At 39.4% G+C, this 26,895-nt stretch overlaps 1 protein-coding gene across 2 annotated transcripts in view; it reads left to right on the top strand.

Moving 5' to 3' along the window:
- CCDC30 (coiled-coil domain containing 30) overlaps nt 1-26,895 on the top strand; it is a 144,523-nt gene that overhangs the window by 29,938 nt on the left and 87,690 nt on the right. For both annotated transcript variants that reach the window (XM_061412271.1, XM_061412270.1), the window contains exons 6-9: nt 9,289-9,360; nt 13,365-13,480; nt 15,820-15,918; nt 25,933-26,058. In XM_061412271.1, coding sequence (XP_061268255.1) covers nt 9,289-9,360; nt 13,365-13,480; nt 15,820-15,918; nt 25,933-26,058 — 413 coding nt within the window. The remainder of the gene's footprint in view (nt 1-9,288; nt 9,361-13,364; nt 13,481-15,819; nt 15,919-25,932; nt 26,059-26,895) is intronic.

Genomic DNA, 26,895 nt, shown 5'->3' with positions numbered 1-26,895 from the left:
TGGCTGTACTAGTTTGCATTCCCACCAACAGTGTAAGAGGGTTCCCTTTTCTCCACACCCTCTCCAGCATTTATTATTTGTAGACTTTTGGATTGCAGCCATTCTGACTGGTGTGAAATGGTACCTCATAGAGGTTTTGATTTGCATTTCTCTGATAATGAGTGATGTTGAGCATCTTTTCATGTGTTTGTTAGCCATCTGTATGTCTTTTTTGGAGAAATGTCTATTTAGTTCTTTGGCCCATTTTTTGATTGGGTCGTTTATTTTTCTGGAGTTGAGCTGTAGGAGTTGCTTGTACATTTTTGAGATTAGTTGTTTGTCGGTTGCTTCATTTGCTATTATTTTCTCCCATTCTGAAGGCTGTCTTTTCACCTTGCTAATAGTTTCCTTTGATGTGCAGAAGCTTTTAAGGTTAATTAGGTCCCATTTGTTTATTTTTGCTTTTATTTCCAATATTCTGGGAGGTGGGTCATAGAGGATCCTGCTGTGATGTATGTCGGAGAGTGTTTTGCCTATGTTCTCCTCTAGGAGTTTTATAGTTTCTGGTCTTACGTTGAGATCTTTAATCCATTTTGAGTTTATTTTTGTGTATGGTGTTAGAAAGTGGTCCAGTTTCATTCTTTTACAAGTGGTTGACCAGATTTCCCAGCACCACTTGTTAAAGAGGTTGTCTTTAATCCATTGTATATTCTTGCCTCCTTTGTCGAAGATAAGGTGTCCATATGTGCGTGGATTTATCTCTGGGCTTTCTATTTTATTCCATTGATCAATATTTCTGTCTTTGTGCCAGTACCATACTGTCTTGATAACTGTGGCTTTGTAGTAGAGCCTAAAGTCAGGTAGGTTGATTCCTCCAGTTCCATTCTTCTTTCTCAAGATCGCTTTGGCTATTCGAGGTTTTTTGTATTTCCATACAAATTGTGAAATTATTTGTTCTAGCTCTGTGAAGAATACTGTTGGTAGCTTGATAGGGATTGCGTTGAATCTATAAATTGCTTTGGGTAGTATACTCATTTTCACTATATTGATTCTTCCAATCCATGAACATGGTATATTTCTCCATCTATTAGTGTCCTCTTTGATTTCTTTCACCAGTGTTTTATAGTTTTCTATATATAGGTCTTTAGTTTCTTTAGGTAGATATATTCCTAAGTATTTTATTCTTTCCGTTGCAATGGTGAATGGAATTGTTTCCTTAATTTCTCTTTCTGTTTTCTCATTATTAGTGTATAGGAATGCAAGGGATTTCTGTGTGTTGATTTTATATCCTACAACTTTACTGTAGTCATTGATTATTTCTAGTAATTTTCTGGTGGAGTCTTTAGGGTTTTCTATGTAGAGGATCATGTCATCTGCAAATAGTGAGAGTTTTACTTCTTCTTTTCCAATTTGGATTCCTTTTATTTCTTTTTCTGCTCTGATTGCTGTGGCCAAAACTTCCAAAACTATGTTGAATAGTAATGGTGAAAGTGGGCACCCTTGTCTTGTTCCTGACTTTAGAGGAAATGCTTTCAACTTTTCACCATTGAGGATAATGTTTGCTGTGGGTTTGTCATATATAGCTTTTATTATGTTGAGGTATGTTCCTTCTATTCCTGCTTTCTGGAGAGTTTTTATCATAAATGGATGTTGAATTTTGTCAAAGGCTTTCTCTGCATCTATTGAGATAATCATATGGTTTTTATTTTTCAATTTGTTAGTGTGGTGTATTACATTGATTGATTTGCGGATATTGAAGAATCCTTGCATCCCTGGGATAAAGCCCACTTGATCATGGTGTATGATCTTTTTAATGTGTTGTTGGATTCTGATTGCTAGAATTTTGTTAAGGATTTTTGCATCTATGTTTATCAGTGATATTGGCCTGTAGTTTTCTTTTTTTGTGGGATCTTTGTCAGGTTTTGGTATTAGGGTGATGGTGGCCTCATAGAATGAGTTTGGAAGTTTACCTTCCTCTGCAATTTTCTGGAAGAGTTTGAGCAGGATAGGTGTTAGCTCTTCTCTAAATTTTTGGTAGAATTCAGCTGTGAAGCCGTCTGGACCGGGGCTTTTGTTTGCTGGAAGATTTTTGATTACAGTTTCAATTTCCATGCTTGTGATGGGTCTGTTAAGATTTTCTATTTCTTCCTGGTCCAGTTTTGGAAAGTTGTACTTTTCTAAGAATTTGTCCATTTCTTCCACGTTGTCCATTTTATTGGCATATAATTGTTGATAGTAGTCTCTTATGATCCTTTGTATTTCTGTGTTGTCTGTTGTGATCTCTCCATTTTCGTTTCTAATTTTGTTGATTTGATTTTTCTCCCTTTGTTTCTTGATGAGTCTGGCTAATGGTTTGTCAATTTTATTTATCCTTTCAAAGAACCAGCTTTTGGTTTTGTTGATTTTTGCTATGGTCTCTTTTGTTTCTTTTGCATTTATTTCTGCTCTAATTTTTAAGATTTCTTTCCTTCTACTAACCTTGGGGTTCTTCATTTCTTCCTTTTCTAGTTGCTTTAGGTGTAGAGTTAGGTTATTTATTTGACTTTTTTCTTGTTTCTTGAGGTGTGCCTGTATTGCTATGAACTTTCCCCTTAGGACTGCTTTTACCGTGTCCCACAGGTTTTGGGTTGTTGTGTTTTCATTTTCATTCGTTTCTATGCAAATTTTGATTTCTTTTTTGATTTCTTTTGTGATTTGTTGGTTATTCAGCAGCGTGTTGTTCATCCTCCATATGTTGGAATTTTTAATAGTTTTTATCCTGTAATTGAGATCTAATCTTACTGCATTGTGGTCAGAAAAAATGCTTGGAACGATTTCTATTTTTTTGAATTTACCAAGGCTAGCTTTATGGCCCAGGATGTGATCTATCCTGGAGAAGGTTCCATGTGCGCCTGAGAAAAAGGTGAAATTCATTGTTTTGGGATGAAATGACCTATAGATATCAATTAGGTCTAACTGGTCTATTGTATCGTTTAAAGTTTGTGTTTCCTTGTTAATTTTCTGTTTAGTTGATCTATCCATAGGTGTAAGTGGGGTATTAAAGTCTCCCACTATTATTGTGTTATTGTTAATTTCTCCTTTCATACTTGTTAGCATTTGTCTTACGTACTGTGGTGCTCCCGTGTTGGGTGCATATATATTTATAATTGTTATATCTTCTTCTTGGATTGATCCTTTGATCATTATGTAGTGACCTTCTTTGTCTCTTTTCACAGCCTTTGTTTTAAAGTCTATTTTATCTGATATGAGTATTGCTACTCCTGCTTTCTTTTGGTCCCTATTTGCATGGAAAATCTTTTTCCAGCCCTTCACTTTCAGTCTGTATGTGTCCCCTGTTTTGAGGTGGGTCTCTTGTAGACAACATATGTAGGGGTCTTGTTTTTGTATCCATTCAGCCAGTCTTTGTCTTTTGGTTGGGGCATTCAACCCATTTACATTTAAGGTAATTACTGATAAGTATGTTCCCGTTGCCATTTACTTTATTGTTTTGGGTTCGAGTTTATACACCGTTTTTGTGTTTCCTGTCTAGAGAATATCCTTTAGTATTTGTTGGAGAGCTGGTTTGGTGGTGCAGAATTCTCTCAGCTTTTGCTTGTCTGAAAAGCTTTTGATTTCTCCTTCATACTTGAATGAGATCCTTGCTGGGTACAATAATCTGGGCTGTAGGTTATTTTCTTTCATCATTTTAAGTATGTCTTGCCATTCCCTCCTGGCTTGAAGAGTTTCTATTGAAAGATCAGCTGTTATCCTTATGGGAATTCCCTTGTGTGTTATTTGTTGTTTTTCCCTTGCTGCTTTTAATATTTGTTCTTTGTGTTTGATCTTTGTTAATTTGATTAATATGTGTCTTGGGGTGTTTCTCCTTGGGTTTATCCTGTTTGGGACTCTCTGGGTTTCTTGGACTTGGGTGATTATTTCCTTCCCCATTTTAGGGAAGTTTTCAACTATTATCTCCTCAAGTATTTTCTCATGGTCTTTCTTTTTGTCTTCTTCTTCTGGAACCCCTATGATTCGAATGTTGTAGCGTTTAATATTGTCCTGGAGGTCTCTGAGATTGTCCTCATTTCTTTTAATTCGTTTTTCTTTTATCCTCTCTGATTCATTTATTTCTACCATTCTATCTTCTAATTCACTAATCCTGTCTTCTGCCTCTGTTATTCTACTATTTGTTGCCTCCAGAGTGTTTTTAATTTCACTTATTGCATTATTCATTATATATTGACTCTTTTTTATTTCTTCTAGGTCCTTGTTAAACCTTTCTTGCATCTTCTCAATCCTTGTCTCCAGGCTATTTATCTGTGATTCCATTTTAGTTTCAAGATTTTGGATCAATTTCACTATCATTATTCGGAATTCTTTATCAGGTAGATTCCCTATCTCTTCCTCTTTTGTTTGGTTTGGTGGGCATTTATCCTGTTCCTTTATCTGCTGAGTATTCCTCTGTCTCTTCATCTTGTTTAAATTGCTGAGTTTAGGGTGTCCTTTCTGTATTCTGGCAGTTTGTGGAGTTCTCTTTATTATGGCGTTTCCTCACTGTGTGTGGGTTTGTACAGGTGGCTTGTCAAGGTTTCCTGGTTAGGGAAGCTTGTGTCGGTGTTCTGGTGGGTGGAGCTGTATTTCTTCTCTCTGGAGTGCAATGAAATGTCCAGTAATGAGTTATGAGATGTCTATAGTTTTGGGGTGACTTTGGGCAGCCTGTATCTTGAAGCTCAGGGCTGTGTTCCTTTGTTGCTGGAGAATTTGCTTGGTATGTCTTGCCCTGGAACTTATTGGCCCTTGTGTGGTGCTTGGTTTCAGTGTCGGTATGGAGGCAATTGATGAGCTCCTGTTAATGAATGTTCCTTGGAGTCAGGAGTTCCCTGGAGTCAGGGTTTGGACTTAAGTCTCCTGCTTCCGATTATCGGTCTTATTTTTACAGTAGTTTCAAAACTTCTCCTTCTATACAGCACCATTGATAAAACATCTACATTAAAGATGATAAGTTTCTCTACAGTGAGGGTCACTCAGAGAGGTTCACAGGGTTACATGGAGAAGAGAAGAGGGAGGAGGGAGTTAGAGGTGACCCAAATGAGATGAGGTGAATCAATAGTGGAGAGAGTGGGCTAGCCAGTAGTCACTTCCTTATGTGCACTCCACAACTGGACCACTCAGAGATGTTCACGGGGTTATACAGAGAAGAGAAGAAGGAGGAAGGTAACAGAGGTGGCCAGAAGGATAAAAGGGGGAATGAAAAGGAGGGAGACAGATCCAGCCAGTAATCAGTTCCCTAAGTGTTCTCCACCATCTGGAACACACAGAAATTCACAGAGTTGGGTAGAGTAGAGAGGGGTTAGGGAGGAGACACAGGCGACCTGGTGGAGAAAAAGGAGGGTCCAAAGGGAGAGAGAGCAGTCAAGCCAGTAATCTCACTCCCTAGTGAAAAATGGGTCCTGAAGATTGGGTCCTTAAAGGTACAAAATTGGTAACAAATACATAAAAGCAAAAATTAAAAATCTAGAGTAGAGTTTGGAATTTCAAAAATACAATGTTAAAGAAAAGAAGAAGGAAAAGAAAGAGAGACAGAATGAACAAACAAAAACAAACAAGGTTGCGAAAATTATAAAGAAAGTACAGGTACAAAATTGATAACTAATACCAGAAAGCGAAAATTAAAAATCTAGAGTAGAGTTTGGAATTTCAAAAATACGATGTTAAAGAAAAGAAGAAGGAAAAGAAAGAGAGGAAAAACGAACAAACAAAAACAAACAAGGTCGCGAAAATTATAAAGAAAGTACAGGTACAAAATTGATAACTAATACCAGAAAGCAAAAATTAAAAATCTAGAGTAGAGTTTGGAATTTCAAAAATACAATGTTAAAAAAAAAAAAAAAAGAAGAAGAAGAAAAATAAAGAGAGAAAACAAACAAACAAATACGAACAATGTCACAAAAATTATAAAGAAAATACAGGTACAAAATTGATATCAAATACCAAAAAGCATAAATTAAAAATCTAGAGTAAAGTTTGGAATTTCAGATATACAATGTTATATAAAAGAAGAAGAGAAAGAAACAGAGAAGAAGAAGAAAAAAAAAAAAAAGTCACAGAAATTATATAAAAAAAAACTATAGGTACAAAATTGATAACATATACCAAAAAGCGAAAATTAAAAATCTAGAGTTTGGAATTTCAAAAATACAGTGTTAAAGAAAAGAAGAAAAAAACAAAAACAAACAAACAAAAAAAAAACAAGGTCAAAAAATTATAAAATATATATATATGAAGTTTGCTGAAGAAGAAAAAAATAGGGTCTTTTTTTTTTTTTTTGCAAAGTAATAGGTTATAAAAGTGAAAATTAAAGGAACAATAGAGGACTTAAAATTTTTTTTTTTTTAATTAAAAAAAAAAAAGAATGATCGTAAAAATAATAAAAATATATCTAGGGCTTTTTTGGGTTTTTTTTGTGGGTGTTGTGGGTTCAGTTCATTTTTGGCTAGTTCCTTGGTCAGATTTATATTTCTCAAGATCTATAGGCCCCTTCCTATGTAGTCCGTAGTAACCACAGGGTTTTGATCTATTGCCTGTAGCTTCCAAGGCGTTTCCCTCTGTTATATCTTCTGTTTGCTAGTCTCTTCAGTATCTGGTTTCCGCCCTGACTCAAAGGGCACGGTGGAGGACACTTTTTTTTTTTTTTTTTTTTAGGCTTACTTGTTCAGTCGCGCTGTGGGGAGGGAGGGAGGGATGCTGCAAACAAATAACACTGGCGTGGGCTTGCAGTGCCTCAGCCACCCTGGGTCTGCCCCCGCTCACGGTGCGTGTAGCCTCCCTGTCCACACTGCTCGGACTCTAGGTTGTTCCGCCGGGAACAATCCGAGGCTGGCCCTGGGCTGCATGCACCTCCCAGGTCCAAGCCGCTCAGGTTCAGGCACTCGGGTAGTCCTCAGAGGCGTAGACTCAGTTGGGCCTGCATTTTGTGCTCTTCCCAGGTCCGAGCGCCAATTTGCTCTTCCCAGGCGAGCGCCAATGCTGCGACTTATCGCCTCCCCGCCACTCGGTTATCTGGATGTAAAACCGGCGCACCTTCTCAAGCAGATGTTGACCGTCCAGACCCCCAAGAAGTTTTAGTTAGCAAAGAAGCCTGCTTACAGTTTTATAGATAATGTCTCTCTGGGGCTGCGATTGCCCCCTTCCGGCTCTGGCTGCCTGTCACCGGAGGGGGAAGGTCTGCAGCCGGCTATCTCTGTTCAGTCCTTTGTTCCGTGCGCGGGCCTGGCGGTCTTAGGTTAGGGCTGGCTTTTCGCGTGGTAGGTATCCCACAGTCTGGTTTGCTAGCCCAAATTATTTCGCTCAGATAGCGCTCAGGGTATTCAGGCCAGATTCTTACTCTCAGCGATGCAGCCCACGCCGCGCCTCCCTGCCCAGCCCCGGTTTGCTAATGGCGGATGCAGGCGTCTGCGCTGCTTCTCTGCTGGGGGAGTTACCGTAGGGCTCGCAATCTGCGAGTTTTAAATTGTTTATTTTTTCTCCCTGTTATATTGCCCTCTGTGCTTCCAAAGCTCGGCGCAGATTCGGCAGTGAGAAGGTTTCCTGATGTTTGGAGACTTCTCTCTTTTTAAGATTCCCTTCCCGGGACGGAACTCCGTCCCTCCCTCTTTTGTCTCTTTTTTGTTTGTTTTTAATATTTTTTCCTACCTCCTTTCGAAGAGTTGGGTTGCTTTTCTGGGTGCCTGATGTCCTCTGCCGGCATTCAGAAGTTGTTTTGTGGAATTTACTCGACGTTTAAATGCTCTTTTGATGAATTTGTGGGGGAGAAAGTGTTCTCCCCGTCCTACTCCTCCGCCATCTTGGCTCCTCCTCCAAGAGGCTCTTTAGTTCCTCTTCACTTTCTGCCATAATGGTGGTGTCATCTGCATATCTGAGGTTATTGATATTTCTCCCGGCAACCTTGATTCCAGCTTGTGTTTCTTCCAGTCCAGCATTTCTCATGATGTACTCTGCATATAAGTTAAATAAACAGGGTGACAGTATACAGCCTTGATGTACTCCTTTTCCTATTTGGAACCAGTCTGTTGTTCCATGTCCAGTTCTAACTGTTGCTTCCTGACCTGCATACAGATTTCTCAAGAGGCAGGTCAGGTGGTCTGAGATTCCCATCTCTTTCAGAATTTTCCACAGTTTCTTGTGATCCACACAGTCAAAGGCTTTGGCATAGTCAATAAAGCAGAAATAGATGTTTTTCTGGAACTCTCTTGCTTTTCCCATGATCCAGCGGATGTTGGCAATTTGATCTTTGGTTCCTCTGCCTTTTCTAAAACCAGCTTGAACATCAGGAAGTTCACAGTTCACATATTGCTGAAGCCTGGCTTGGAGAATTTTGAGCATTACTTTACTAGCGTGTGAGATGAGTGCAATTGTGCGGTAGTTTGAGCATTCTTTGGCATTACCTTTCTTTGGAATTCTAATGAAAACTGACCTTTTCCAGTCCTGTGGCCACTGCTGAGTTTTCCAAATTTGTTGGCATATTGAGTGCAGCACTTTCACAGCATCATCTTTCAGGATTTGGAATAGCTCAACTGGAATTCCATCACCTCCACTAGCTTTGTTCGTAGTGATGCTTTTAAGGCCCACTTGACTTCACATTCCAGGATGTCTGGCTCTAGATGAGTGATCACACCATCATGATTATCTGGGTCGTGAAGATCTTTTTTGTACAGTTCTTCTGTGTATTCTTGCCATCTCTTCTTAGTATCTTCTGCTTCTGTTATGTCCATACCATTTCTGTCCTTTATCGAGCCCGTCTTTGCATGAAATGTTCCTTTGGTATCTCTGATTTTCTTGAAGAGATCTCTAGTCTTTCCCATTCTGTTGTTTTCCTCTATTTCTTTGCATTGATCGCTGAAGAAGGCTTTCTTATCTCTTCTTGCTATTCTTTGGAACTCTGCATTCAGATGTTTATATCTTCCCTTTTCTCCTTTTCTTTTTGCTTCTCTTCTTTTCACAGCTATTTGTAAGGCCTCCCCAGATAGCCATTTTGCTTTTTTGCATTTCTTTTCCATGGGAATGGTCTTGATCCCTGTCTCCTGTACAATGTCACGAACCTCATTCCATAGCTCATCAGGCACTCTGTCTATCAGATCTAGGCCCTTAAATCTATTTCTCACTTCCACTGTATAATCATAAGGGATTTGATTAGGTCATACCTGAATGATCTAGTGGTTTTCCCTACTTTCTTCAATTTAAGTCTGAATTTGGCAATAAGGAGTTCATGGTCTGAGCCACATTCAGCTCCTGGTCTTGTTTTGCTGACTGATTGCTCTTTTTTTCTTTTAGCTTCTGCACTTGAGAAGGCTCAACTAGAAATTGAGAAATTGAAAGAAAATTTGATAAAGCTGAAAGAAAATGGTGAGTAATTTTAACAGATATTATAATATTTAATAATAAAACAAGCAATAATATAATTTATGTTAAGTAATAGTATTAAACAAAATTTAATAATTAATGATATTACTACTAGTTCTATTATTACTATCTCTACCGTCCTATTATGCTTTCTATCACTTGTTGCTTACTAACATATACTGTATCGGGCATTTTGCATGCATTATCTCTAATCCTAACATCAATGCCAAGTTGTAGTATTATTCTAACCATTTCATAGATAAAACAACTGAGTTGTGGCAAGGTTAAATGAATTATCCAGTAAGCTACATTAAGTATTAGAGCTAAATGTCTGACTACAAAACCTTTGGTTAACACAAACAATACGTGTTTTACTGGGACCACTGAGGTTGCTGCTACTAAGTCGCTTCAGTCGTGTCCAACTCTGTGCGACCCCACAGACAGCAGCCCACCAGGCTCCCCCGTCCCTGGGATTCTCCAGGCAAGAACACTGGAGTGGGTTGCCATTGCCTTCTCCAATGCATGAAAGTGAAAAGTGAAAGTGAAGTTGCTCAGTCGTGTCTGACTCTTAGCAACCCCATGGACTGTATACAGCCTACCAGGCCCCTCCATCCATGGGATTTTCCAGGCAAGAGTACTGGAGTAGGGTGCCATTGCCTTCTCTGACCACTGAGGTTAAGACACTGTATAATGCATTTAACAACACCTCTGTGGGGTCGTACAGAGTCGGACACGACTGAAGCGACTTAGCAGTAGCAGCAGCAGCACCCTCACTTGGCTATGTATAAATGACACTAGCTATAGTGAAATAGAATGAAATTTGAGTGTTATAATGATAGTAGCTACAAAAATAATTTAAAATATGTCTACTGGTTTTAAATAATTATAAAACTAGGTTTATTTACCCTGTGATGTTATAATCTATAGTAAGTAACATGTATTTGGTCTTCACCCTAATAAAGGTGTCTTTTGTCATGACGTGAAGACTTTTGGAAAGTCCCTAGGTAACCAAAGGATAGGCTTCCCTGGTGGCTCAGTGGTAAAGAATCCACCTGCAGGAGATGTGGGTTCAGTCCCTAGGTCGGGAAGATCCCTTGGAGGAGGAAATGGCAACCCACTCCAGTATTCTTGCCTGGGAAATCCCACAGACAGAGGAGCCTCGTGGGCTACAGTCCATGTGGTCACAAAGAGTCGGACACAACTGAGTGACTGAACACACACACACACACACACACGCACGCACGTTAACAACATTATTTCAGGTCAGGGTAGTTAAGGGTTGGATGAGAATATCTGCTCTGAACCTAACTGTATAGGTTGATTTTTAAAATGTAATTTTATTTATTTATTTATTTATTATTGACTGTGCTGGGTCTGTGTTACCTCACGAGCTTTTCTCTAGTTATGGAGAGCAGGGGCTCCTCTCTATTTGCAATGCATGGGCTTCTGTTTGTAGTAGCTTCTCCTTGTAGAGCATGGGCTTTAGAGTACCTGCGGTTCAGTAGTTGCAGCTCCCAGGCACTAGCGCACAGGCTCAATAGTCATGGTGCTCGGGCCTAGTTGCTCTGTGGCATGTGGGATTTTCCTGGATCACGGATAGAATTCATGTCTGTTGCATTGGCAGGCGTATTCTTTACCAGTGAGCCACCAGGGAAGCCCTAGCTTGATGTTTTAAAAAACAAAAAGCCTATATTCCATTTGTGATAAGCAGAACAGTACTAATTTTAGTGACCTATGTAAAACTGTATTTTGAAGATTTGCAAAAATTAAAAATACTGGTAATATATACTATAGAGAAATAGACAATGCCATTGTGAAAGTATAGCTTTGTACAATCTTTCTGAAGAATAATTTGGCAGGCTCTGTCAAATTTTTTAAATGCGCATGTCTTCTGATCCGGCTATGTCATTTCTTTCTAGGGATTTATTTTTGGGGAAATAATGTCATAAGGACTTAGAGATTGATGAACAAGGAAAATCCTTATATAATTGTTTACAAGAATAAGCATTGGCAGCAAACCTAAATCTTCATCAGTAGGGGGAAAGTGACATTGAAATGGCAATTTGGAAAGTGGCTTACTATGCAGAACAAGATGAGGTACTGCATTAACAAATCATGGTATATTAATAAGATGGACTCAAAAGGAACAAATTATCAACAAAATACAGGTGAATCCCCCCAGTACTGTATATATTGAGTGAAAGTAGCCTGAAACAAACATGTGTATTGTAAGATTTAATTTATATGAAAACCAAGAATGAGCAAAACTATTAATAGTCTCTGTGATAGAAAGTGGCTGTAGGGGTGGGTGGGAGTGGAGAACCGACTGAAAAGGATTTGAGGATATATTATGGTTTGATGAAAATGTTCTGTATCTTTTGGAAGGCAAATTCACAAGTATATAAAATTTTCAAAATTCATTAAACTGAGCACTTAGGATATGTTTGCTATATGGTGTATAAATTATACCTCAATTAAAAAATAGTTCCACATAAGATGACACTAGGTATACTATCCTGTAAAGATGTCCGTGATGTATTCACAGGCGGTAAATTTGCAGACGGTGTTGTGGAGCACTGTTCGAATTTTTTTAAACTGCATATGCAAAGGTTAGAACAAATCTTGCCTTCCATATATGTATATGGATTGTGAATTACTTTTTTTTTCTTTTTGGCATGTTTTCAGCATTTTTCAAGTTAAAAATTCACATGCTAAGGAGAAAAGGGGGATAGCAAGGGAAACAAAAAAATTAAGAAAGAAAAAATCAATACAAGTTAAAAACCAAACAGGCAAGGAAGAAGGAAGACAAAGGAAACTTTATAGCAGCAAAAGAAAAATAGGAGAAACATAAGTGAAAAAAAGAAACAGCTGCTGATCCAAGAAAATTACCAGCAACACGTTTATACTGTTGAAACTTTGATGAGTGCTACAAAGAGCAGATCTCAACATGAGGTGCTGAGGTGAGAGTGGCCTACAGGCAGAGGAGAAAGATGATTTGGGTGAGTTAATCTGATTTCACTTGGCCAGTCTGTTCACTGCTCCTAGCTCAGTGCATCAGCTGTCTGTGGGGTCCTACCGTTAACAAGTGCAGGAGAAGTACCAAGGAACACAAGAGGTGTGTAAGAGAGACTTCCCAGGTGGTGCTTGAGGTAAAGAACCCACCTGCCGATGCAGGAGATGTAAAAGCTGCAGGTTCAATCCCTGGGCTGGGAAGATCCCCTGGAGGAGGGCATGGCAACCCACTTCAGTACTCTTGTCTGGAGAATCCCATGAACAGAGGAGCCTAGTGGGCTACAGTCCATAGGGTCACAAAGAGTTGGACATGACTGAAGCGACTGAGCATACACGCATGTAAGAGAGATGGGACCACAGGAGCCTAGGAAGATGATTTTCTTGGTCATTTGGATTTTAGAAGGCAGGTTCAATTGTTTTAAAATTCCGGGTCCTGGAAGAACCTCTATTGCTGGAAACACTGCTCTGAAAAAGTCCAACTCACTAGACCGGCATGAGAATTGACAAAACATTCTGTTCTGTTTCGTGAGTTGGTACAACATTCTAGGGCTGGACTTGAGAGTCTAGCAGCTCTTCTTTGCGGAGAATCACATGTGCAGAGACATGGTAGAACTGACAAGAAGAGCAGGAAATAGCACTTCCTCCATTTTTAGACTTAATGCCCCCAAATTAAAACTTCAATCCATGGACTTCTTTGGTTGTCCAGTAATTAAGAATCTACCTGCCCATACAGGGGACACAGGCTGGATCCCTGTCCAGGAGGATCGCACATGCCATGGGGCATCTAAGCCCGTGTGCCACAACTACTGAGGCTCTGCTTTACAAGAGAAGCCACTGCACTGAGAAGCCTGCACACCTCAGCGAAGAGTAGCACCCGCTCTCAGCAGCTAGAGAAATACCACGCACAGCATCGAAGACTAGTGCAGCAGAAAATAAATAAATTAATTGGAAAAAACTTCAGTCCAATTGAATCAATTGCATTTTCTTTGTTTTAGACTCAGTTGACCTACGGAAAGCAAAAGAACATAATCAGAGACTGGATGAGGAAATTCTGGCTCTAAGAAATCGGGTTCGATCACTTGACTCAGAAAAAAAAGTACTTGGAGAAGAGGTAAGTTGTTTAATTAAATTTGTTCCTAGAGTTAATTTAAATGTGTATAGACTAACAGCAGTTAGAGCCGCCTAGATGGATAATACATCATCCATTGGTCATTAGTGAAGTCTGATTCTGGTGGCTATAACATGGCAGGTAGATGCTATACTTTGACCTGGACGCTTTGTATCAGTGTTTCTGCTTCATACATTTTAACCACATATGCTGAACAGTAATGTTATTGCTATTGTGCTTCAATAGGATCTTTTCTTTTTAATAAGGATTTAGAGAATAGTTTATGCTTTTCACATTTACCAAAGTTTGAGTTTGTTAATACTAAACACTTAGTTGTATTATGTTTTTGAATCATTTTTAATATGCACTTCCAGGTTCTAGATATACTATGCTGCTGCTAAGTTGCTTCAGTCGTGTCCGACTGTGCGACCCCATAGACGGCAGCCCACCAGGCTCCCCCGTCCCTGGGATTCTCCAGGCAAGAATACTGGAGTGGGTTGCCATTTCCTTCTCCAATGTGTGAAAGTGAAAAGTGAAAGTGAAGTCGCTCAGTCGTGTCTGACTCCTAGCGACCCCATGGACTGTAGCCTACCAGGCCCCGCCGTCTATGGGATTTTCCAGTCAAGAGTACTGGAGTGTTATGTCACTTCAATTTTAGTTCTATTCATTTCACAATCATCTCTCTGGTATGTAATACAATGCCTGGCACACACTCTAAGTGCTCAAGAAATTTTGTTGCAAGAATGAGTAGTTATTCATTAGGATGGCTATTATCAAAACAATAAAAAATAACAAATGTCGATGAGGATGTTGAGAAATTAGAACCCTTTGTATATCGTTGTTAAGAATGTAAAATGGTTCAGACACACTCGAAAACGGTATGTACTCCCTTTAAAAAGTAAACATAGAGTTACCAGCAGTTCTGCTTCTGGTTATATACCCAAAAGAATTGAAAGCAGGCACTTGAAGAGATTTATTCACTCATATTCATAGCCAAAAAGTTGAAGCAACTCAAGTATCCATTGACAGATGAATGGATAAACAAAGTATGGTGTGTGTGTGTGTGTGTGTGTGTGTGTGTGTGTGTGTGTAATAGGGCCTTAAAAAGAAAAGATATTTTAACATATGTTACAGCATAGGTGAAACTTGAAGCCACTATACTACTTAAACAAGTCACATAAAGACAAATAGTGCATAGTGCCATTTATATGAGGTACCTAAAGTGGTCAAAAATCACAGAGATAGAAAGTAGAATAGTGGTTTCTGGGGGGCTGTGGGGAAGGGCAGGATGAGGAGTTATTGCTTAATGATTAGAGTTTCAGTTTTGCAAGATGAGAAGAATTCTGGAGATGGATGGCGGTGATGGTTACATAATAATGTGAATATGCTTAGTGGTTCTCAACTATATACTTAAAAACGGTTAAAATGGTAAATTTTGTGTTATGTATATTTTATCATAATTTTAAAATGCAATCATAAGAATAAATAAACACTGTTCAAGTTGTCTAAATCTCTATAAATTTGTACATATAATACTGATAAAATATATTCAATGTATTTTAAACATGTTTGTATATGTTTTACATATATATACTTATATTTGGACTTCCCTGGTGTCTCAGATGGTAAAGCATCTGCCTATAGTGCTGGAGACCTGGGTTCGATCCCTGGGTCAGGAAGATCCTCTGGAGAAGGAAATGGCAACCCACTCCAGTACTCTTGCCTGGAAAATCCCATGGACGGAGGGGCGTAGTAGGCTACAGTCCATGGGGTCACAAAGAGTCGGACACAACTGAGCGACTTCACTTCACATGTATATTTATATATGTTTGCTCAGTCGTGTCTGTGTCTTTCTCAGCCCCATGGACTGTAGCCTATCAGGCTCCTCTGTCCATAGAATTCTCTAGGCAAGAATACTAGAGTGGGTAGCCATTCCCTTCTCCAGGGGATCTTCCCAACGCAGGGATTGAACCTGGGTCTCCTACATTACAGGCAGATTCTTTACCATCTGAGCTACCAGGGAAACCAGCCCCCCCCACACACACAAAATATATATATATACACGCACAAAGAGTTGGAGATGACTGGGCGACTGAACAACAACACACGTACATACATGTGAGATAAAGTTCAGGAAGGGTATATCTGAAACATTGTTACTTCTGGAAAGGGAAATGAAATTGTGGCACAAAGTTATGTGAAGGAAAAGATCACTTTTTAGTCTATATACCTATATATTGTTTAAATTTTTCACACAAAGAATGTATTCATGTATAACCTATCTATTTTTAAAATAAAGCAACCCCCTCCCACTTTGTATTTAAAATGCTTTTGTATTTCAGGTTGAACGACTTAAAAGACGAACTTGTGAAGCTCAAGAGAATAAGCATCTTGGAAACCACTCTCCTGGAAAACCTGTGGGTACTGAACAGAAAGTAGAGGTAGTAAAGTTCTGTTATTTCTGACTTCTCATTTTGAAGTGAGCTGCATTTTACAGCTTGGCGCTGAGCACGTGCTACTCTTTTCTTGCCCGCCTTTTCCTATTGCCTTGCCAGAGTGTGGAGAAAGAAATTTGAGTATAGAGGATAGGATATGTTTCTATTCACTTCCTCCCCACAGGGAATGATTAATATGAAAAATATAATGGGTTTTGTTAAAGAAAGTTAAAGAAAAAAGAGTCTTAGAAAAATACAACCAATATGGGCATTTTTAATCGTCAAAATGAAGTTGCTTTATAGCCTCAACCAGTGGTGAGGAGTGGGGAGTGGGAGCCACATATCAGAGAGAACTAAAATATGGTTTAGGCTTCAGTGTGTACAACTTCCAGTCTTTTCAGCACAGTCAGCCTCTGAAGTGGTGGGCAAAATGACCAAACCCAAGGCAGATTGTAGCAAGAGCCAGTGTGTCACACAGAGGGTGGTTTCAGACTTTCCGCTCAAAGAGAGGTGGTTTTGCTGCAGCCTTTGCTCTTGTACACCTAAGACGAGTAACGTTGCTTGTTGCTGAGCGATCTCCTTCACTGGAACTTGTCTTTTTTACTGTAACTCCCTGGGCCCTACACCCCCCACCTCCTCGGTATCAAGGAAATTATAGCCACTGGATTTCTTGATGCCCTACCCAAGGAGCCAATGTTCTTCTTGTCTTCCAAAACTCTTTCCTAGGCAATAATGCATTTTGTAGGAAGGAAGGAAAGGAGAAAAGGTTAGGAAGGAAAGAAGATGGAGGAAGAAAAGAATGAAAGAAGGAGGGTGCTGGAGGGAGGACAGAAAATGAGGAAGGAAGGGAAGAAGGAATTTCCAGGCAAGATTTCAGGATTCTTTACCAGAATTTCTCCCAGGCAACCCAGAATGGTGGCACTCTGATTTAAAGTTGATTTAATTAACTTCTTATTTATCCTTCTTTATGAATAAAGGTATACATATCTTCATTCATATAGAAGGATTTTGAATATTTATTCAGATTTCCTCCTTTCCTTCCTTTTCTTTTTTTCTTTCTGTTTTTACTAAAATGAGTCTGGAGATCCTTCCATATCATACAGAGAGATCTCCCTCATTGTTTAGAGCAGCTAGCATTCTGTTGTGTGGATGTACTATAATTTATTTAACCAGTCTCCTGTTGATGGGCACTCGAGTTATTTCTAGTCCTTTGCATATTTATACAGGTGTTTCTGTAGGATAGTCACAAAAACGGGATTATAAGGGTGGAGAGTAGATGCATCAGTCATTTTGGTCAGTGTTGCCAGATACTGCCCAGTGGAAATTGCATCATTTTCCTTTTCCCTCAGCAGTGTATGAGAAAGATAGTTTCCCAAAGATTCACTAACTGAATATATTGTCAAATATTTGCCTTTAGTAAACATGCAAATGTTTATGAAATCTTTACCAAATGCAAATGACAATGGGTATCTCAGTGTAGTTTTTGTTTCAGTCATCTAATGGTAGTGAGATTGAGCATTTTTCAAATGTTTAAAACTTATTTGTTGCTTTTATAAAGTTAATTTCACTAAAATTTAATACAGTATAAAATACATATTTTAAGAGTTGCGTTCAATGTGCTTTGATAAAGGCATACACCTGTAAACCGCAACCATTGCAATCAAGAAAATAACATATTCATTAACCTAAAACCTTCCCTCACCTTTTGCTATCAGTGCCTCCCACTCCACCACTTTCTATGACCATACCATTTCTAGAATTTTAAATAAATAGAACCATCTAGTATATACTCTGTGTTTGGCTTCTTTCACTTATTAATATAATAATGCTTTTGAGATTTATCCATGTTGTTTCTTGTATCAGTAGTTCGTTTTTAAACTGCTGAGTAATATTCCTGTATGTATAGATATACTATCCATTGTTTATCTAGCCACTGGTTAATAGATAATCAGGTTGTTTTCAGCTATTATGAAACAGCTGCTAGTATTCACATACCAGTCTGTTTTTTTCCCTCTTAGATAAATACCTAGCAGTGGAATTACTGAATCACAGAGCAAGTGCATGTTTAATTTTATAAGAAACTGTCAGACTCTCTTCCACTTTGTGATGAATAATGCTGGTATGAACATCCATGTACACATTTTTGTGTGAACAAGTTTTCATTTTTCTTCAGTATGTACATAGGAGTGGAAATACTGTGTCCTATATTAACTCTATATTTAATTTTTTGTAGAACTGCCAGACTGTTTTCCAAAGCAGTTGTACCATCTAACATTCCCATCAGCAGTGTATAAGTGCTCCAGTTTCTCCATGTCTTACCAACACTCGTTACATTTTGTCTCTTTTATTATAGCCATCTTAATGGGTATGAAGTAATATCTCAGTATAGTTTTGATTTGCATTTCCTGATTGACTATTGATACTGAGTGTATTTTCTTATGCTTATTGGCCATTTCTTGAGCTCATCATTACCTTGCACAGGTCCACATTTCTATCTGGTACCATACTTCTTCAGCCCAAAGAACATTGATTAACATTTCTTCTAGTGCAGATATAGTGATAAACTTTCTGATTTTGTTTTCTTTACAGTAGTAAAATACATATAACAGAAAATTCACCTCGTTAATGATTTTTAAGTGTACAGTTCAGTGATATTAAGCACCTTCATATTGTTTTTCACCCTTCACCACCATCCACCTCTAGAACTTTCTTCATCTTGCAAACCTGAAGCTCTATACCCATTAAACAATAACCCCTTTTTTTGCCCAAAGTTTGCACTTTCTTTCATCTCAGAGGATTTGTTAACAAAATAAGCCACTCATTATATACAAATAAATAATACAGATATATGTTAGAGAATTATCTAGCTTACTTTCAACATATTAACAGAGAAGAGAAACAGAAAGAGCAGAGAATACATCAACAAAGTGGGTTTTGACCAACATCCGGACTTAAACAGCGCTGGAAAGTCCCGTGTCACAGCACATCTGGAGTCCCAGTTGGGAAAGGGTCCCAGGCAGCATGTTGGCTCCGTGTGTGAGACTTGAGAGACTGCAGTTCAGGGTTCCCACTTATAATCCCAGGACGGATGCAAACTGGTATCGTCATCAATCTGTGACCAAATTGCAAGCCTGGTTTCCTGTTAATGCTGTTTGTTTTGTTTTGTAAAACTTGAAATGTTGCTAAGCCTGGGATGAGATGGTTGGATGGCTTCACTGACTCGATGGACATGAATTTGAGTAGTCTCCAAGAGTTAGTGATGGACAGGGAAGCCTGGCGTGCTACAGTCCATGGGGTCTCAAAAAGTTGGACATGACTCAGCGACTGAACTGAACTGAACTGAAGCCTGGGGCTTGGTTAGCCAGGACCCCTTCAGGGGCTCAACAATCTCAAGATTTCTTCCCCCATCTTATCTACGGTGCTGCGAGTTTTGCGCTCACAGCAGGCAGTCATTCCCAGTCAGGGCAGTGTCCAGGCAGGTTAGAAGCAAGGTCAGAGGCCTTTGTCTCTGAAGCCTAAACAAGACTATTTATTTAAATTCCCTAACACTCCTCATTCTGCCCTTCCCTCCCAGCCCTGGCAACCACCATTCTACTTTCTTTCTCTATGGTTTTGACTACTCTGAGTACCTCATTTAAGTGGAATCATACAGTGTTTTTTTATGACTTTCTTATTTCAGTTAGCATGAGGTCTTCAAATTTCATCAGTGTCATAACATATATAATTTTAATATGATGTATTAATCTTTTAAATCATATTAAAAAAAAGTGGTGTTTCAAGCCATTGTTAAAATACTACTAGCTTTTATAATTGTGCCTATATTTACCTCTACTGAGATCTTTATTTTTTCATATGGCTTTGAGTGACTGTCTAGTATCCTTTGATTTCACTCTATATGAGTCCCTTTGGGATTTCTCATAGGGCAGGTCTAGTGGTAGCAAAGTCTCTCAACTTTTGTCGATCTGTGAATGTCTTCATTTCTTCCCCACTCTTGAAAAGACAGTTTTGCTGGATATGGGATTCTTAGTTGACAGGTTTTTTTCTTTCAACATTTTGAATGTATCAGCCCACTGCCTTCTGGTCACTAAAGCTTCTAATGAGAAATCTGCTGATAATCTCATTGAGGATCCATTGTATATGACGAGTCACTTCTGTCTTGCTGTGCTTTCAAGATTATTTCTGTCTTTGTCTTTTAGTAGTTTGATTTCTACTGTGTCTCAGTGTGGGTCTCTTTGAGTTTATCCCTCTTGCAGCTCACTGAACTTGTTGGATATTTATATTTAAGTCTTTAATCAAATCATCATTTTCTTTTGTTTTTAATGGTGACCATGTTTGTGGCCCATCCCTTGTTCTGTCATTCATAAATCAACCTGAAGGAGGCTGCTCTAGGAAGCAACACCAAGATGAACTTAGAATTACAAGAGTTGTTCTTCACAGGGGTGATACCTGTGAAGGATAAAAGGAAAGAGTAGACATGGGCAGGCAAAACCTTCAGGTCATAATATAGTTCTCACATCTGTTCAAGAAAAGAGAAAAAGAAGGAAAATCGGTTAAGAAGAGCCTCAGACAATATTGCAGCCCTGAGAAGTCTAACCCAGGCCAACAGGCGGCTTTGGCACAGTAATAACCTGTAGAAGTTCCACACTGGCCAGAAATGGCCAGGCTTTATTATTCTCACTATGCTCAGTCATTCACTGGAGGCTGCCTAGAAAGAACATGGCATGTTCTTTCTTGAAGTGAGATATGATACCATGTGGCCCTCTGTATCGTAGAATTCTTGACAATAGAGAAGACCCTTATAGAATATTTGGTTAATCTACCTTCCTCTATGATAGACGTTGTCTATGACATTCTGGATAAATGAGAATCTATCCTATTTTTAAAGATGTTCCAAAAAGAAGATCATGCAGTTTTTCTCCCTAAAGTATTAGAAAATTTTTTCTGTCTAATCTCAATTGTCTAGGCTATGATAGAAACCAGTTTTCTTTTCCTTCTCATTAAGGCTTGAAATATGTGTGGGTTCCTAAAATAATAAAGCTTTATATTGACTCTCAGTGATCCTGTCACCTACTTCATCCCAGATAGAGCCAGCTGGAAAGAGGCACTGAGGAACACTGTAAGTAAATGCTTCTTCTCTATAAAGTAGAAGGTCTCTAAAATTAGAGAAGTTACTTAAGAAATAAGTAGTCAATTATACTTAAATGATTTTTAAAGCCATTTCCTGAGGAAAGAGGATCTAACTATAAATAGGTTTTTGCTTTCAAAGTTCTCTCTTAATCTTTCATGAAGAAAAAAACCTCAAGCTTCCTTGATTATGTTTAGTAGCTGGATAGTGGTGATATCAATAAGTATTAAGTCAAGGGTGTTAGCAGGGGAATGAAGTGAACTGAGTACTGTAATCAGTAGGTAGAGAATAGCAGCACTTCTCCTTGAGCTCATTTCCAGATTTTGACCTAGTGCCATGCTTTCCTTGTCATGGATCTTCAGCTTTCAGACAGGTCTTGGGAAAGTGAAAGTTACTCAGTCGTGTCTGACTCTTTGCAACCCCATGAACTGTAGCCTGCCAGGCTCCTCTGTCTATGGAATTCTCCAGGCAAGAGTACTGTTGTGGCTAGCCTTTCCCTTCTCCAGGGGATCTTCTCAGCCTAGGGACTGAACTCAGGTCTCCCACATTACAGGTGGATTCTTTACTGTCTGAGCCAGCAGGGAAGCCCAAGAATACTGGAGCGGGTAGCCTATCACTTCTCCAGGGGATCTTCCCAACCCAGGAATCAAACTGGGTTCTCTTGCATTGCAGGCAGATTCTTTACCAGCTGAGCTGCCAGGGAAGATGCCAGGTACTCAGTGTCTCATGCAATTATCCTGACCTATAGTTACTTTATTTTCTGTGTCCTACAAAAAAGTAAGTAAAAGGATAGAAACTAATATTTGAGTACCTATAATGTTTCAGTGACTTTACTGGGAGTTGGGGTCGGGGGGTTGACATAATTCGCTTAAGGTTAGCAGGCCTTTGGAGAGCTTAGGTATTGTTCACCTTGCTTTAGAGGTGAGGAAACCAAGATCACAGATGCACAAATGTAGAAGTCAGGATTTCAGATTTCCACTGACTTCAAAGCTCTTTTTTTTGCCAGTATAATTTCCAAACTGTGTTTTAGAGATTCTTGCTGTTCATAGGTCCAAATCTTTAGGTGTTCTACCTCCACATCAGCCAGAGACACCTCCACTTGTGGGCACTCTGCAGTTTCTCCATAAGAATTCTTCTGAAGATAAAAGGAAGCGAGAAGCCCTGTAACTTCAAAAGGACAAGTAATTTAGAAAACCACTCCCTTAAGTCAAACAGACTGCTCCATATATGACTGTGTTCTTTATCCATTTTTACATGCAGACAGATTTACCATTAAATAGGCTGTCTTAGTGCTACCAGTATGCGTGTTCTCAAAGACAATGCTTAGTTGCAGCATGTGAACTCTTACTTGCAGTATGTGGGACCTAGTTCCCTGACCAGGGACTAAACCTGGCCCCCTGCATTGGGAGCGTGAAGTCTTAGCCGCTGGACCACCAGGGAAGTCCCAGAAGATGCTTAAAATGGAAGATATGCTAAGTATCTGGCAGGAATAAAAAGTAGTCATGATGTATTTATCATCGGTCACATGCGTGATCTTGTTTTACTAACATAACCTTATATAATCCTTATAACAGCCCTCCCCGTCGTGATTAGGTATGTTCTGTTTCATACTTGAGTAGAGGAACTTGATAACTTAAGAGGCACAACCAGGAATTGATCCAGGTCTGTCTGGCCTTAGAGACCATTTTCTACATCATACCAACTCTCTTGAGTATTCATAGAGGGAGCATATGATAATGCATGGGGTCTACAGCACACCCAGTGCGGAGCACGTCCCTGTCTGGAGGTGATGACCCGGCAGCATTTTATTCTCTGCAGCGCCTGCATCCGCCATCTCCTTTGATTGTGCCCATGAGAGAGGAGAGCGTGGCACAAGCACGTGCTGGGGGTGGAGGGTGGTGGACAGCAGTCACTCTTGTCCTTACGGTGCCTGGGAGGCACAATTTGGCTCAGAGTGTTAGATAGCCCCCACCCTTCAGATAGTAGAACACTGCAAGTGGAAGATTCTGAGCTGTTATGTGTTCTCCAGAGTTGTTGGCAGTTACCCCGTGCCAGTGAGGCGATCCCCTAGAAGTCTGTTCATTCACCTCTTTGCTTACTGCTGGCTGACAGGTGAGGTAGGCTCCCTTCAGTTGTCTAGAGATCACTATGTCCATTGCTTATTTCCCACAGTATTGTGACCCCTTTCCTGTGTTTTTCTGCTTTAAACTTTGATCATCAGTCTCATGAAATACATGAATCACCTAAATGTATGGCTGTCTTTAGTATGCCACAAACTATGGTAAATTTCAAGTATATATCCTTTTGAAAATCTCTCTCTTGGAAGTTATAGCATTTAAGTACATGGCATTCTTGTATAGAGAAAACACAAAAGAAATGGGCAGAGCACTCATTTTTAAGAGTTGAAAACATTTTCTGCACTTGGCACTCGGTCATCTCAGGAGGTGCATGGGCAGGGCTAAGTAGACTCCAGAGTGTTAAGTGCATCAGTATGTCATGTGTGGATGTGCAGAAACGTTAATCAGTGCATATGGCAGCTGATGAACAGGGAGAAGCTGACCTGGGGATAAAATACTTTCTTCCCTGTATCCTTGTGCATTTCTGCTAGGAAGTCAACATGATTCTTTAGTAGGTCTTTTGTCCATACCGCTAGGTAGGAGGATACGTAAAAGCTACACTTAGGTTTCAGCATCGTTTTTCCAGTAGCATTCCCCATTTTTCCCAACTCATCAATGTGAAATTTCTATTAATATTTCTATTTTATTGATATTTAACATGAGGAAGATAAATTATTGATAACCAACTTTACTGAATTAATGGATTTATTTTTTTTTAATCTGTAGATTAAGTTAATACAGTCTTTGCAGTAAGTTATGAACCTGGGAATATAAGCAAACTCCAGAATATTTTCCCCCAAATTTGATTAGATAAAAATCAATTATTTCCTTTCTTCAGCCTAGCAAAGGAATATTTTTATCTCTGAATTAAAAAGTTCAATTTGAAGTTTCTGTTGAAACCTAATTCTGAATAGCAGTAATAAGTAATATCAATGTTGGTGTCTCCTGTTTCTAAATTACATCTGCTGCTGCTGCTAAGTCGCTTCAGTAGTGTCTGACTCTGTGCCAGCCCACCAGGCTCCCCCATCCCTGGGATTCTCCAGGCAAGAACACTGGAGTGGGTTGCCATTTCCTTCCCCAACACATGAGAGTGAAAAATGAAAGTGAAGTTGCTCAATCATGTCCGACTCTTAGCGACCCCATGGACTGCAGCCCACCAGGCCCCTCCGTCCATGGGATTTTCCAGGCAAGAGTCCTGGAGTGGGATGCCATTGCCTTCTCCGAAATTACATCTGCTGCTGCTAAGTCACTTCAGTCGTGTCCGACTCTGTGCGACCCCATAGACGGCAGCCCGCCAGGCTCCCCCATCCCTGGGATTCTCCAGGCAAGAATACTGGAGTGGGTTGCCATTTCCTTCTCCAGAAATTACATCTAAATACTCATAAACCTCCTTTGCATTTAATTTTATTACTGGGCCAATCAGCACTAACAAGGAATAATTAGGGAGTTTGAGAAGGTCACGTACACACTGCTAAACTCAAAATGGATGACCAGCAAGGACCTGTTGTATAGCACATGGAACTCTGCTCAATGTTATGTGACATCCTGGATGGGAGAAGGGTTAGGGAGAAAATGGATACAAATATATGTATGGCTGAGTCCCTTCACTGCTCACTTGAAACTACCACAACATTGTTAATTGGCTATACCCCAATACAAAATAAGACGTTTAAAGTTTGATGAAAAATAAAAGTTAAAAAAAATAAGGTAAATTATCAACTTGATTAATTCAGAATCATCAGGATTCTGTAGTATGTTTTTCTAGTAGTGCTTGTTCCCTTTGGTTAAGTTGCCAAACAGAGCAAGGACTGAAATATATCTTAAAGCAACTCTCCAAAGGATCCAAGACCAGATAAAAGATGGAATTGCTGGTAGGGGAGGTTTCAAGGCTGTAGCCTCCGGAAGAGATTCTTAAGAAATGTAGCTTATCTTTTCAGCATTTTTTAAAAATAGCAAATATATGTTTGTACTTTAGCTGACGGTTTATTTGGATTAAGATTTCCCTCTTGGAGCCTGAATTATCAGATAGAAAGACAGATGAGAAACCAGCATGAAAGGTCAGGAGACAGTGAAAGTACAAGATTTGAATGATGTAAGAAATTAAAAGATGATTTTCAGTTACATTTTGTAATACAGATGAGGCAGACTGTATAAGGATGCTTAAGAATTACTGAAAATAGACGACGTGCTGGTTGCTCAGTTGTGCCTGACTCTGCAACGCCATGGACTGCAGCCCTGGTGGACTCCTCTGTCCATGGGATTTTCCAGGCAAGGATACTGCAGTGGTCTGCCATTTCCTTCTCCAGGAGATCTTCCCCACCCAGGGATCAAACCCTGGTCTCCTTCACTGCAGACAGATTCTTTACCAACTGAACTACGAGAGAAGTCCCCAGAATAGGCAAAAAGAATGGTAAATTTACATCCTATGATCGTGATCAGTGGTTATAGAAAACCTTCCAGGATTAGTCATTCAGGAAGGAGCCCTTTAAAACTGTATTTAGAATAAACTAGTATATTGAAATTGTAAGGATGACGCCTGCTCTTATGGCTATAATGTACATAGGACAAGTCTTAGTTCCATTTTACAGCTGAGAAAAAGAGGCTTAGAGAGAAAAACCCATCTTATTAGCTATGGTACCATGATCTAGTTTTGCCAGGTTCGTCTCTCCCCATATGACTTTATAACTGAGTTAGGCAGAAAAGTATTATCAAAGTTTATAAGATACATGACTATTGTATTGAATACATAGAATTAATTATCTAAAATACTTTTTGCAGATATTGAAAATGAGCCAAGAAAAAATTGAAATATTTGAAAGTGAGTTGTCAGAAGAGAGAGAAACAAAAACGCAGTTGACATCTAATCTTAATACAGAGAAGAGAGCTTTGGAAGTTGAAAGTGAGGTATTTTTCCATTTAGGATGTTATTTTCCTCTTTTTGCATTTGCAGTTAAGGGATTTCATATTATTTATTTTTATTTTAAAATAAATTATAGCTATAGAATATTATTTATATTAGGAATAATAGGGTGACTGTTTCTCCAGGCTGAGTTCCAGCACTAGCCAAAGAGTCCTTTAAGTAGAAGGGATTTGATTATTATGATGATTGTAGAGTCCTGGGCTTGTCTCTCCTTTTTACTGCTGGTAATACCATCTTGGAAAGGTCTATCAGGAGACATACCAGCCTATATTCGGAAGAGAGACCTGGAAGTGAGTTCATCAAGTCTAGATCATTAATTCAGAGGATGGTGACAATCAGTTTGCAGGGTGGGTGAGAGCTGGCACAGTGCCCTAATCTCATGCTGATGACCGATAGGAATTTTCCACGGAGTGAGGTAGGACACTGATAGCACTTGCCCTCTCACTATGGTTTTGGATGGCCACTCCCTACCTTCTCTCCTCATCAGCACTTTCCTCCCTTTCTGATCTCAAGCCTTTGGGAATAGTAACAAGTATTGCATGCTTTGTGCTAGGTTGCTTCAGTCATGTCTGATTCTTTGCGACTCTATGGACTGTAGCTTGCCAGGCTCCTCTGTCCATGGGATTTTCCAGCAAGAATACTGGAATGGATTGCCATGCCCTTCTCCAGGGGATCTTTCCAACCCAGGGATCAAACCTGTTTCTCTTAGGTCTCCTGCATTGGCAGGCAGGTTCTTTACCACTAGCGCCACCTGGGAAGCACCACAAAGTAAATTTTATGTTATCTGCTCCCGTTATAGGGAGCTACACCACAGCCTGGCT

Source organism: Bos javanicus, chromosome 3 (genome assembly GCF_032452875.1).
Source record: "Bos javanicus breed banteng chromosome 3, ARS-OSU_banteng_1.0, whole genome shotgun sequence".
NCBI lineage: Eukaryota > Metazoa > Chordata > Mammalia > Artiodactyla > Bovidae > Bos > Bos javanicus.
This window is presented reverse-complemented; position numbering and strand designations above follow the sequence as displayed.